Source organism: Diaporthe amygdali, assembly GCF_026229845.1.
Source record: "Diaporthe amygdali strain CAA958 chromosome Unknown NODE_2_length_3802984_cov_64_841326, whole genome shotgun sequence".
In the NCBI taxonomy this organism is placed as follows: Eukaryota; Fungi; Ascomycota; class Sordariomycetes; order Diaporthales; family Diaporthaceae; genus Diaporthe; species Diaporthe amygdali.
This window is the reverse complement of record NW_026517022.1, coordinates 3,168,755-3,181,911: the sequence shown is the minus strand read 5'-3', so window position 1 is coordinate 3,181,911 and position 13,157 is coordinate 3,168,755. Positions and strand designations below refer to the sequence as shown.

At 50.3% G+C, this 13,157-nt stretch overlaps 4 protein-coding genes across 4 annotated transcripts; 1 reads left to right on the top strand and 3 right to left on the bottom strand.

Moving 5' to 3' along the window:
• Positions 1–216: 216 nt before the first annotated feature.
• J7T55_012316 (ABC transporter) lies at positions 217–5,166 on the bottom strand (the record flags this gene model as incomplete). The annotated part of the gene is made up of 10 exons (XM_053137190.1): positions 217–826; positions 898–978; positions 1,038–1,230; positions 1,337–1,762; positions 1,828–1,851; positions 2,308–2,640; positions 2,719–3,885; positions 3,955–4,771; positions 4,868–4,921; positions 5,062–5,166. 10 exons carry the CDS (start codon positions 5,164–5,166, stop codon positions 217–219), a joined length of 3,810 nt encoding a protein of 1,269 aa, XP_053000116.1.
• A 1,068-nt stretch (positions 5,167–6,234) lies between these two features.
• Positions 6,235–8,844, bottom strand: J7T55_012315 (uncharacterized protein; the record flags this gene model as incomplete). Its single annotated transcript, XM_053137189.1, has 6 exons — positions 6,235–6,426; positions 6,485–6,705; positions 6,815–7,104; positions 7,164–7,428; positions 7,494–7,550; positions 7,626–8,844. The coding sequence occupies 6 exons, from the start codon at positions 8,842–8,844 to the stop codon at positions 6,235–6,237; spliced, it is 2,244 nt and encodes a 747-aa protein (XP_053000115.1).
• Positions 8,845–10,002: 1,158 nt separating this feature from the next.
• J7T55_012314 (uncharacterized protein) lies at positions 10,003–11,295 on the bottom strand (the record flags this gene model as incomplete). The annotated part of the gene is made up of 1 exon (XM_053137188.1): positions 10,003–11,295. The coding sequence occupies one exon, from the start codon at positions 11,293–11,295 to the stop codon at positions 10,003–10,005; it is 1,293 nt and encodes a 430-aa protein (XP_053000114.1).
• A 1,032-nt stretch (positions 11,296–12,327) lies between these two features.
• Positions 12,328–12,671, top strand: J7T55_012313 (uncharacterized protein; the record flags this gene model as incomplete). Its single annotated transcript, XM_053137186.1, has 2 exons — positions 12,328–12,371; positions 12,428–12,671. 2 exons carry the CDS (start codon positions 12,328–12,330, stop codon positions 12,669–12,671), a joined length of 288 nt encoding a protein of 95 aa, XP_053000113.1.
• Between the last annotated feature and the right edge of the window lie 486 nt (positions 12,672–13,157).

The window sequence follows — 13,157 nt, the reverse complement described above, 5'->3', positions numbered from 1 at the left end:
CCATTGATCACCTGCGCTCTATGTTTGAGTAGCCTGGTATCTTGATGTCATGCATATAATCAAGAGATATGCGTTCATTAGTATTTTGTAAACATATTGATTGTGAGAAAAGAGGATGCAGAGTAGAAATGGGTTGTGATAGCTTGAGTGTTGCCCAAATTGAATAGATTGTGAACGAGTTCAAATCCCAAATATGTTCCATCCCTATCCAGCAACTCATGGGGCATAACGATTTGAGCCATCCTGTTTGACCAACTTTTGAAACCAACCGCCCTCCGCATCCAACAGGTCTCTCGGTGGCCCCACTTCCACCAACTTACCCTCGTCCATTACGACAATGAGATCACTACTCATGATCGTATTCAGCCGATGAGCAACCGTTATTATTGTGCAACCTGTAAACTCTTCGGCTAACACTCGCTGCATGACCGCGTCCGTCTCACTGTCGACGTTGCTTGTCATCTCGTCAAGCAATAGGATTTTACCCTTCTTAAGCAGCGCGCGGGCAAGCGCCAGGAGTTGCTGCTGCCCCTTGGAAAAAGACGACGCTGTGACATCCGCAGCTAATCCGCCCCGCTCCGAAAATAAGATCCATAGTCCTACCCGCTCTAGGACTCTGATTATGGCCTCGTCTGAATGGGCGGCCGCAGGATCCACATTGAGTCGAAGGCTGCCTATCAGCACGAGGGATTCCTGAGCTATGGCTAAAAGCTGCCGACGTATGGTCTCACGAGGCATGGTGGTGATATCCACGTTATCGATGATTATGGAGCCGGAGTCTATCTCGAGGAGCCGTAAAAGTGTCCCTACAAGGGAACTTTTCCCGCTTTTGTTTTGCTGATATCAGCGGATAACCAGAGCCAGAAGCGTGAAAGTGGCAACTCGACGTAACCTTACCTTCCCGTGCGCCCGCAAATGCCTACCTTTTGTCCAGGGACAACCTTCAATGTGACATTACGCAGAGCAATCGTGCGTGAGCTAGATTTTGGAATATGTCAATCAATATGCTGGTGTTATGATCGATCTGTGAAACATACTTATGTGACGCTGTCACTTCCCTAAATTCAATTTCACCACGATCAGGCCAGCTGGCAGAAGGCTCATTCTGCTCTCCGCTTTTTGCCTCGGGCTCGACATCCATTTCAAAGCTTCGTATTCGGGAGACGGAACCCAAAGATGTTTCCAGCTGCGTCCAGCCCACAATGAGCTGTGATAGGTAACGACTGAAGCCTGCAATCATCGATGTCAATTAACAGATTCAGTGATCACAACAGCCCGTCCACCAGGCTTCCGAGCAAGGCATTTAATCAATTTAGACAGACGGTCCTGAACTCACCGAGGATGCTGTTCAAAGAGACGCCAAGAAATCCAGCAGTAGTTGTCGTTCTGAGCCCAAAAGCCAAACCTACCACAATGATTGCTTCGGCGGCAACAACAAGGTCCAGGACTAAGTTGAGCCACCTCTGGATGCAATAGAGGAGGTAGTAAGGTCTTTGTGAAAGATCGAGGAGCTTGCAGTTTTCTTTCTTGTTCTCCGTCACCCAGTCGAAAGCACGTATGACTGATAAACCTTGAATGGTCTCGAGGAAATGCGAATACAAGGGGCTTTTGGCTTCCAAGTCTAACAAGCGTAACTGTCTCGAAGTTCTCAGATAAACGTGCTGCAAGGCCCAGATTATTGCGATGAGTAAAGGCGCAGTCAGGGCCATATACTGAGATCCGGTTGTGATTAAAGCTGCTGCTGTAATCGTAAGGAAGAGATCTGACCATTGGTATCAGTCGCCAATCCATTCATTCACCCGGCTTCGACGGCGTGATTAAACTTACTTGACACTGTGAAAACCATACCAACTGGCAGATCAGCTATTATCAGCGTCATGTCTTGGCTGAAGCGGTTAAGTATCGTGCCGACGTCGGTCGAAGATAGAAACGACTGAGATGCCCTACATCAGATAGACTTAGTCAGCTGTGTCTATCTTCCAGCGAACACTTGTACCATGCTCATACATCATGACGGTCCGCAAAAGAATATAATGGAGGCTTCGACCAGCAGATGGGCCGATCCAACACATCATAGACCTTCTTTTGGCATCAGTAAACCTCTTCCTCATAGTGATCGATCGCGGAAAAGCGAGTACCAGATATATCCACCTAGCCCCAGACAGGCAAGAATTGACGTTGAGAAAAAAATACCGATATGTAGGGTGATATGATCTCCACCCTCATCAGTCCACCACTTGATCCAAATACCTTAACAAAGGATGACGTCAGTGTATCGGACAAATTATTGCCTTCTGTAACACTTACTGCTGAGCTGGATCGAGCATGCATAAAGGGCTGTAAGTCCAACAAAAACTAAACTTTTCCACAAGCCGATGCACTTGAAGTAATACTTGTACACTTCAGTGTCACCTGTGGCTCGGGTGAGATCTTGTAGTTGAGCAGGCTCGGTTACTTCCCTTGTCCGTTCCTCATAGAAAGACGGCGCCTTGGCGATATCCCCTTCCACAATGTTGTCTGAACCTCTTACTTCCACCGCTTCAGAAATACCACAACAGACCATCTGCTGATAAGTCCCTTTAAATCTGATTCCGCCGTCTGCTAGAATAATAATGTTGTCCGCGTATGCTAATAAAGTCGCTGGAGGAGAGTCAGCTGTCGATATCACGCAAATGTACTTAAATAGGATGGAAAAAGGATAAATATTTGTGCACTGACAGTCGTTAACAATAAGTATAGTTGTGGAGCCCAGTTTCTTCAAGAGACCATCTTTGTTGAGTAAAAGTCTTTCTACTACAGTCCTCTTGGTTTTCGCGTCCAGGGCGCTGAGAACATCATCGAAAAGCATAATGCTCAGTCGGGAATAAACAGCCCTAGCTAAAGCCACGCGCTGTTTCTGACCACCACTAAGAACTGTGGACCCGCTTCCAATGACGGTCTGGTCCCCATCAGAAAGCATCGAAAGATCATAGTCTAGAGCGCAAGCCTTCAAAGTCGACTGGTACCAAACCTCGTCGACGCTGGCACTGTCACGTGGACCACAAATGGCCCGGCGAATTGTCGTGTTCGGAAGCCAGGCGGACCCGGGACAATACGCTACCCGCAGGGATGATAGGCTAATTCGCCCGTGGCTGCAGGAAATTTCTCCAAGCAAGGCTCGAAGCAATGTCGTTTTGCCTGAGCCAACACGCCCGACGATCATAGTGAGAGATCCCTGGCATAAATCAAAACTGATGTCGCGTAGGATGAGGTCTGCTGATGGGGCCGGTCGAATGTCTGCGCGGGCGACCGAGATGGCGATGCTTTGCGTTGCCTTGTCTGCAGTTGATTCTTTAGGAGAAAGCCCCTTCTCTCCAGGCTGGGTATAAGATTGTGTGATGCCGAGTGTCCCTGTCTCTTGCAAAGAAAGACGCCTCAAGTCTCGTCGTGACTCAGAAATGAGATAACTCTGTATACGATCGAAAGACGCAATGCGCGCAAATGTTGTTATAATCGAGTCGATCAACTGGAACGCTGGTGTGGACACAAGACTGATTATAGCCAAGCTGGTAAAGCCCTTATTCGTGTCTATGGAATCCGATCCACTAGCCGCGGCCTGGAGGGCGTAAACGGAAAATGTGACCCAAGGTGCCCATATCAAAGGAAGACTGGCCAGGACGTTCTTGCTTACGATGTTGCGTTGATAGCTCGACATGAGTTGTGTCTCTTTGTTGCGCTCGTCTTGAATTTTCGCTGTTAGGAAGCCGCTTAGACCCATCATTCTGGCCGATTTCATCTCTGAAAGTACGGAGCTCGTGATGGATATGCGCCTCTGTACGGCGCCGAGCCACGTCTTCGCATTCCCACCCACTCGAGTCGATAAAATAATACTCCCAGTGAGTGAGACTAGACCGACCCAAAGTTAGCGTCAGCTTGGATCTCTGGCGTTGCGAGAGGCCAAGAAAGAATACTTACTGAAAACAATGATGAGAGGCATGACGCACACCCATCCCATTTGATGAGCCAGAAGGCCAATCCCAACAAAAAGCTCGACAGCCTGAGCCCAACACTCGAAGAGGTTCTCGAGAATGGCCACAACTCGGTCAGTATCTGTGCTCATCAGAGTAATGGCGGCGGATTCATCGTATAGTCCACCTTGGGTCTCTAAAGCTCGGCTGTGTATGATCGACACCGTGGCTCCCCGGGCCATTGTGATGGCTCGGTAAAGTTTATGGTCGTACAATAGTCTTGAGATAGCAAGCCCGATGTAAATGAGGGCCGCTGCTCCTACGAGCCCATATGCCTTTGCATCAGTCATTTGGCTTCTCGGTTGTATCAGGAGGTCCAAAGCTGCGGAGATGAAAAGAGGTTGTGCAAACGTAAAAGCGATCAAACAGAGGCGAGGGATGACAGCTTGAAGAAAGGGCCACCACAACACGTAGAAGATAGCCCGCGCGTATTCAGTTCGACGCTCCGGAATCCTTCGTCGATCCCATGCCCGGTGAATTTTATGGGAAAGATCCTCCGATGTCAGTTCCTCATCCAGGACCCAGAGGGAATCGGATTTAATCAGTGATTGGTAGCCGCGGCGGAACAGTTCATTGACCCACCATAGTACACTTCGATTCAAGATACCACTTGTCGACTCTGGGGGCAGCTGACGATAAGAGGCCATGAGATATCTCCGTTTGTTTTGTGATTCTAGAAAAAGAAGGATGAACTTGACTGCGATGGCGGCGCTGGATACAATGCTGATGCCAAGACTGGTTCCTCGGAGCCATAATGTCCGTACCTGTGCCAGATCGAGAAAGACCGAGAAGAAGAGGTAAAGACTAAGTAACGACGATGGGCGTACAGAACGTGCATCTTCAGCCCATGATAAGCATACCATCACAAGGGCGGCAAGTAGGTTGACGACGGCAACTGGAACAGACACCTTGGTCTTTAAGTCGTTATCAGAGGACCAAAGAATGAGGAGTCCAGCTTGTAGAATTGTGAACACGGCAACTATGGACTGATAGATGGCGTGAATAATGGAGAAATAGCTCAAGATTCATGTGGCTTCGGCTGGTCATGTCTTACCAATTTCAGGCCACGAAACCAACTGTGTTGGGTGGCAATATTTCTCTTGCTCAGGAAGAAGAGTGTCGGTGGTGAAGCCAATAAGAAGAGCATCGAAGGCGCCATGGTGAGAACTGACTGTTCGAATAGTAACGTGAAATCGAACCCACCGCGGCAAGCCCTCCCCGCCCAAGGCCCAAATTTCTCATCTGCCGATACACCGCAAAATGTAGCCATTAGATGAACATGTGCTTCATGAGTTCGAAGATCGCCAGAAGCTATGAACCACTAGTTCATCAAAAGAAATGATGTTTGTCATGTCTTGTACTCTTCAGCGAAGTGCGTTTGCTTACCGTATCCAAGAAACAGTAATCTGCTCAGGCTGAGCTCAATCTACATATACCTCCTTAGGGACAAGTCCAAGTCAACCGCAATGATCTATTGATCAAACGTGCTTCAAAGCCCGGATAAAAGTAACCCACATCCTTGTCTAGATATAAATTAGAATTCAGTTCGTTATCTGAGTTAATTAAAACGTGAAGTTTAAAATCCAGGTATGCGTGTATTGAAAAATTGAATAACTTTAACCTTAAACCTTCGAATATGCGGATCATTCTTGTCAGTCCGAGCGACGCATTTCCTACGCCTTTTGGTGACATTCATTTACCAGACAGCTGCGTTTCTTCACCGCTTTATTGGAGTGAAACGGCGATGGTGGCGGGAGAATTCGCTGCGTACCTCACTGTCTTGGCTTTGTGATTGTAGTAAATGGCAGTCCAGCCACAGGCGAAGGACAAAAGATTTCAGCAATTGAGAATGGACGTTGCTCGTCTTGTGGCAGGCACCAAATTGGAGATGGCCGACGAAGATTCAGTTGGTAAGAGTGCTAGAATACAGGGTGGGGTTTTCAGTGGAATAAATTGTGTCATCTTGAATAAAAAGGCCTCAACCATCCGCTGGACAAGCGGCGCAAGAATTTCGGGTTATACTTCTTTCACTTAGATTTGCAGTCTCATTTCAGAACTTGTAGTCACCCTTGCCTTCCCTACTCTTCAAGCCACCACTCATGTGTCAATATGGCTGGGGCTGTTGGTCTGTCTCGCGGATCCAGCCGCATAATCCAGCTAACGAACTCTTTGTCCTTTGGGCTAATCTTACTGTCCGTGATGTTTTGAAAAGGAGTCCTACTTTCCTTCAGATTCTCCAACATCCAGACAACAAGCTCCATGACATGCTTGTTGGCAATTTCCTGGTATTTGACGGGAAAGGGCCGAATATCTCAACCTGTCTCCGCAGGACAGCGAACTTGTAGTCGTCGATCGGATCGGTAGGCGTATCTTTGGAATCAAATATATTGAAGTCGCCACCGTATATTAAACTGATCAGCTACAAAGTTGTCAGATCATTTCCTGCCAGACTGAAAAGCACAAAACATCGATCTTACCAGTGTTCCGAAAGACCATATATCCGTCTTTGTATCCCAAGACATGTGCATCAGGACTTCAGGGCTGGACCACATTGGTGCTCCAATAGGCTCGCTCCGAAAAGAGTACTCATGGGTCTGTGGATATGAATTTCCCATGTCTGCCAATTGCACATCTGTGAAGCGATTGCTTTGATGTGGTCTCACGTCAAGGTTGACCAAGACATTATCCGCTTTCACGTCTGTAATCAGATTATTCCGATATTCAGTAGAATGGCTTGGTAGCAGCGAAAAGACATAGATGTTGAGGAGAAAGGATAGGAGTACCGTATTGCGCTTGTGGGAACTGACCTGCGTGTACATAACCTTCGCTGTGCATCACCACCAAGGCCTCCAAAACACCGCGGCATGCATACTTGATTTCTGTATGGGTAAGCTTCTGTCGGACAGAAGCTTGTAGGAGTGTCGATCGCAAGTGACTGAGGACAATCGTCGTGGGCTCGGCAGGGTCGACTATCTCATCCAGCAGCGGCCGGATGAACTTGGACCGCGGTGTGAACAATTTGAGCACATCGCGCTCATTAGCCACGCACGGATGGTCTTGTACACTCTTTATGATAACGTCCTTATGAGACTCGTTTCTGCGTGGCTGCTTGTGAACAAAATGTTCTCTTTACTGGACGGGGAGGAAGGCAAGTACCTGGCAAGCCAGATTGCGTTCTGTAATTGTGTTACGATCTTGTATCTGCCGACCTGCCCGATGAGTATCTGCTCAGGATGGAAGAGAGTGGTCATGGAGGGAACAGAAAGGTTCAGCTCAAGCTTTGCTTCATAAATATGTTGGAGTTGAGGAGACGAAATAGTGACACCAGGTAGTTTCTCGATATTTTCAGCTGGAACAGACAGGTTGGCAGCCTGGGCCGAACTATTACCGCGATGTCGGCACAGTGTATCTTTGTCGAGCACTGTCTAACGGCATTTGGAGGAAGTGTTCAGGTTACTCTTGAACCATGTACTGCATCATCCATACAGGCTTGAACGAAGAAGGTCGTGCTGAATGTGTCCATTCTGATGCTCATCGTGGAAGCTAGAGCGTACATTTCTCGTCATAGAGATGCTTCCCTTGGATATCGCAAAGGTCCTTCTCTGGACCCCTTCATACCACCAACCAGGCTGTCCCGTAACGTGGTGACGTCCTCAACATACTCGAACCTAGCAAAGTCATGCTCATCATCGTCCAACCCAGAAACTCCTCCCCTGCTTCTATGACCAGAATCGGTACTTCTCGACGGGCGGGTGACATCACCCGCGACCCTGTCCAGATCCACAAACTCACTGATATGATCCATATTCCCCAGCATCACCTCATCGTCCTCTTCGCGGCGGTCGCGTCTCTTCCGACAATTCGGCGCCGTAGTGGTTGACACAAAGCCCACAGAGTACTTTCGAGGGTCGTACTCACTTCCACCCTGGTAATCCCCTCCGACAGCGCGCTGCCCACCCCCAACGAAACTGACCAGCTTGCCAAGGATAGCAAACTCAAGCTTGAGCTTGATGGAATACACAACGCCTTTGAGCATCGTCTCAAGTATATAGAAGCTCGCAGCCTCCAGCCCCAAAAGTCCTAGGTCCATCGCAATAATTACCGCATTAATAGCCAGCAGCTGCCGCATCGTAGTCCGCGTGTCAGGCTGCAGACTCGTTCGCAGGATTCGGAACGTCTCGACGACATAGATCGAAGACAGCACCACCTCCTGGCAGAAGAAGCCGCTCATCTGGATCTTTTCCATAACATCATACCCATGCGCGAATACGCCGGCCGATGGGCCCGCCACCGACGACCCGTATGTGAACACCGTGGTAGGCAAGTGGAAAATCACCGCGTCGACGACGATCATCCACCCGGTCCAGCGCACGATGCGCTCGCCGCGCGGGCCCTTGGGCACGATCAGGTGCAGGCGCGACCACAGCACGACCGACTGGCCCGTTATCATGGGCCACCAGCCGATGGTGATGAGTGTGACGGCGGCCCAGCGGGCGCGGCCCGTCGCGACGTCCAGCAGGTCGAGGGCGAAGCCGATCGTGTAGGGGATGATGGCCAGTCCCGAGATGATCACCGAGTAGAAGTACAGCCCGCGGTAGTGCTTAAAGGTGAGGAGGGCCATGCAGGCTATCTCGGCCGCGTTGTACACGGCCAGCACGCCCACTGTCACGATGAAAATCCGTAGCGCCGGCGCCTGGTCGCTTTCCTCCGGGGTTAGCCCTGCGCCGGGGGTGAGCCAGGATGAGGAGTCTGGGGGGTCGTCCGGGATGGCATTGCCGCTGTTGGCGCCGCTATCGCGTGTGAAGATGGCCGGGTCGCTGGAGAATATCGGAGACATTGTGGGCGATGCGAAGTCTTGGCCAAGCGGGTCAGGAGACTACGTTTCCGTGGTGGTGGCCGTTGGGCAGGGTGAGGCCAGCCAAGGCAAGGCGAGGTGACGCGCTGCGTCACCGTGAGACTCGGCGCGCTCAACTCTCACCAATCGCTGTGAGCACAACTGCGGCGCGCGGGTATACGTAGGGCGAGAGTAATCATTGTCTTGTTCGGCTTCAATTACGCGTGTCGGCCTGCTTTGCTGTGTTGTGTGCTGGTTCATGCCAAGAAACAAGTAAAAGACCGGCTCGAGGGTGAAGACATGAGGTTGAAACAGGAGAGAAATCTTATATCATCAGAGGGGGGAGGAGAGCTGACCACACCGAATACGCTCGGGAGGAATGCAAACCGTCGATCACCACGGTCATCCCCGAGCCGTCTCTCCCCCAGAATTCGCCCTCATCCGCCACAGGTGCCGACGCCCTGCAACGCTGCTCCCCCAGCCTGCAGGCGCCAAACAGAGACACTGACCCAGCCCGTCGGTGCGGTGCGACTCCAAACGGGAAAGCAACGCTGACGCAGGATTCAGCTATGCCAGCAAAGAGCAGGGGAGCGTGTCGATCTCGCTAGGTCAAGCGTGGAGACAAAGGGGACGATCCCGCCATTTCGTCGATCCGAGCGCTCGGCGCGCGTTGCTACGGTCCTGGATAGGTTGGCTGAGTTGGAGAAAAATACGGTCTATGGTCTGCGGTCTGTGGCTCGGTTGGCGAGATGTTCGGCAGTGGTCGCCTCTCGCCGCGTGAGGTGTGGCCAACTACACTGCTCCCGTTGTGAGAAGTTGTATTGCCATGCATACTTGCTTCATAATGATGGGAGATTACTCATATCCAATGCACGTCTCATGCACCAATCTCACTCGAGGATGCTGCCCACACAACAGTCGCTCATTTTTTGCGAAGAGCTGAAAGGAGATAGGATGAACCAATTACTGCCATCTTATTCCCGGGCGGGAGAACGTTAATACCCATCAACTGTACTAGCTACGGGTCTATCACACTAAACGGACACAGACGCAGGATTGAATCTTCTATTTGACGACAACAACGGAAGACCCAGCCATTTCCAAATCTGAATGATGTCCATTGTGGTCATCACAAAATGCTAGTCCCACGGCACAGATCATTCATTGTTCGCTTGTCATCAGTGCCTCGAGCCCTTTTCTTAGGCTCTCCCAATCTTCATCCTCCAGCTCTTCCTCTGCAATGTCAAAAAGTACATTGAGAGCGTCTTGGTCCAACCCATCCGGCATCTCCTCCTCGTCGACCATTCGCTTGGCCTCGTCGACGAACTTTTGACAAATGCTTGTCCTGTTTCCCACATTCGCCACAGCAATCCAAAAGGCCTCATAGATGTGGGATTTCTCGGTGAGCCTGTAGTCTTCGCTACCTTGTGGCTCAAGGGCCTGCTTGATCTCTTGCAGGTAGTACGCCCGGTACTTCTGCAACTCGTCTGGTGAGTTCTCGTTGTCTTGAGGCCAAGCGTACATGAGTGGGTCCCAGTCGCGAGTGATCCAGCCGGGATACCGTAGGCATCCCATAAAGCCAGGCACCGTCTGCACATTGTCCCAGTCGATCAAACCGGTGATGTTGCCTTGATCGTCGGCCATGATGTTCTGAGAATCGAAGTCGGGGAGAGCCAGCACGTACGTGGACTCAGTAGATTGGGGTAAGAAGGGTAGCATTTCCTCCAAGACCTTAGCAGCACCAACAGCATACTCGCTTTGTTCATTTGTTGGAGCCCAGAATTTCTCCAGGAAGGACTTTGTTGTTAAGAACGGACCTGAAGAGGTAATACTGATTGATTCATCCTCCGCTTCGTCCCATTCATAGCACGGTCCGAGTTCGTAATCGCTGCCTTGGCTGCTTGGGACCAGCGATCCGATTTTGTCGAATCGCAGTTTATTGAGCTGCGACATCGTTTGGGCAAGCTGCTTCAGGATTGTCTGCCGCCTCTCCTCGAGCGGCGTGGGTCCACTGGCGTCGAACCAAAGGCGTGAGACTGTGCGTCCGCTGATGTAGCTCATGGCAATATAAGGCGCGCCGATCTCATTATTTGCCGTCGTGTCGAAGTGAAAGACTTCAGGCACGGGGATGCCTGTGTGTTCCTTGATATACTTCAAGGTATGGACTTGCGACTCAAGCGCTTCTTTCGCCGGACCAGGCAAGTCGCCAAACTGACCGGTTGTTGGAATGCGAATGACCATCTTAGCCTCGTCAAGCTGAAGGATGTGCACGAGATTGAAAGAACCACTGAAAGTTTCGCTGAGGCTACCATTGGAGGTCTTGGTCTTGGAAAGAAGCTCGCGTATCCGTGAGCCGAGGGCGACGAGGTCGGCCGCGGCGATGTTCAACAAGCGGCCAAAGGTGGCCTCATCTCCAGAATCGGAGCCAGAATCGGAGCCGCTAGACGAAGACATGGTAAAAGAAATGGCAAAAGAAGCGAGGCAAAATTGGATTGGTGCCGGCAGGTTGATGTTAATCACCCTCACTCTCTCTCTCGCTTTGTGTCTCCCTGATTCTTCTTCTAAGACCTCAGCTGTTTTAATACGCAGGCTAGTGATGCAGGTAGCCCGTGCACCGCGTCTTAGTCAGCCATACAATCGTCGTCACATATCACAAAATTAAATAGCAACCCAGCTGACCATCTATTCAAAGGAGTGGCCAGCCTATTGATACAGGAGCCGTCGGCCAGTCGGCCTTGTTTTCCAGGGCACAGGAATGAAAGGAATGGTCGGAAGGCTGCGCAATGAGAGGCGCAAGATTGGAGCCCACGCCATCTATGGAAATAGGCGAGCTCCCAAGGTGAGCCAATCGTCGCGAAAGGAGCGGTCGTCCTGTTCCACGCCCATCTGCTCAAGCGGAAATAAGGATATATGGCCGGAGTATCCACAATGTCAGCCTCATGTATCCACTTGAATATTCCCTTCAAATCCCAGAATCTCTAATTTTGTCTCTCATGACAATCCGAAGGAATCTTACCAGACCCCAAGTGGCGTCTTTTTCATCGTCGATAGGATAGCCCCGACGGGGGCCAAAACAACATCACCCATATGCCCCACATTCTGCTTTTCAGGGACATGACCCTGCCAGGCCTACGGACCTGCAATGCCAGGAGTGGGAGGAGAAGGAGGCTGCACACCTGGCGGCTTGAAGCGGCCGGTATCCTAGGAATTTCAAGACGAACTTAGAACAGCTCCACGATGGTCTCAGAGAGCTGGACTTCATGAAACCAGTTACGTGCGTTGACGATTGTTTCGATACAAAAATAGATCTTCATGAAGAGTATATAACTGCCCTCGATCTCGTCCTTTTGGGTCTATCAAAAAATTGTTCATCATCACAACAAAACAAGCTTCATCACACTATCGCATCAATCTTCCACTGAGCATCACTCGGTATAAAAACTTCCGAATACCTTCCAATACACATCATCTCAACAATCATCCACAATGGCAGTCATTGGTCTCACGGCGGGCAGCCACACCCATCACTGGTAACACCTCTCTTCAGCCGCAGCATTCATAGATCATCGCTAATTTCTTTTTATAGCCCTGTTTGTCACAAGTCTGCCAAGTCTAGCTGTGTCAAGAACAAGCACCTTAAGAGCTGCAGCAAGTGCGGGGAGAACTACCCGCCGTCTCTCAACCCTAACGGATGCCCTTACTGCATTCAAAGGGCGGCAGCGGAAGAGGCTAGAAAGCAAAAGGAGAAGAAGAAGGACGATGACAAGAAGAAGAAGGACAAGAAGGACAATGGAGAGGGCAGCAGCAAGGGCAAGGGCAAGAAGAAGTAAATCAACTCAGGCGATAGAGCCGGGAGGCTTCTTTGGTGCAGTTGGGATCCGGGTCGATCTCAGAACGGAATACCCTGCAGGTAGATTTCACTCTTTAGGTTTCAATTTTATAACGGCTGGTTCCCCTTATTTACGTTTCCAATGCTCTACGTATCGACTTGTAAGTCTTCCGCAGACAATTGCGCCAGGACATTGCTTGTCACAGCATCAAATCGTCCATAAACATCGCGATAGACCTTCCAATCCAGTTTTGGAGCCAGAAGCGACTCATCTCAAGTAAATCCTCTGCAATATGGAAGGGGGAAACCACTTCAATCCAGCTCGAAGAACTAGAGCAGTGCTTGGCACCTAGGTAGCCTCGGAGGCACATACGTTCAGTGAGACGACTATGTCTTGCGCCTGTCGTTGGGGCGACAGGTCAACTACCAGCAATGAATGGAAGGGCTTGTAGAGCGCCATTCCAATTTATTCATGGTTGAATTTGAG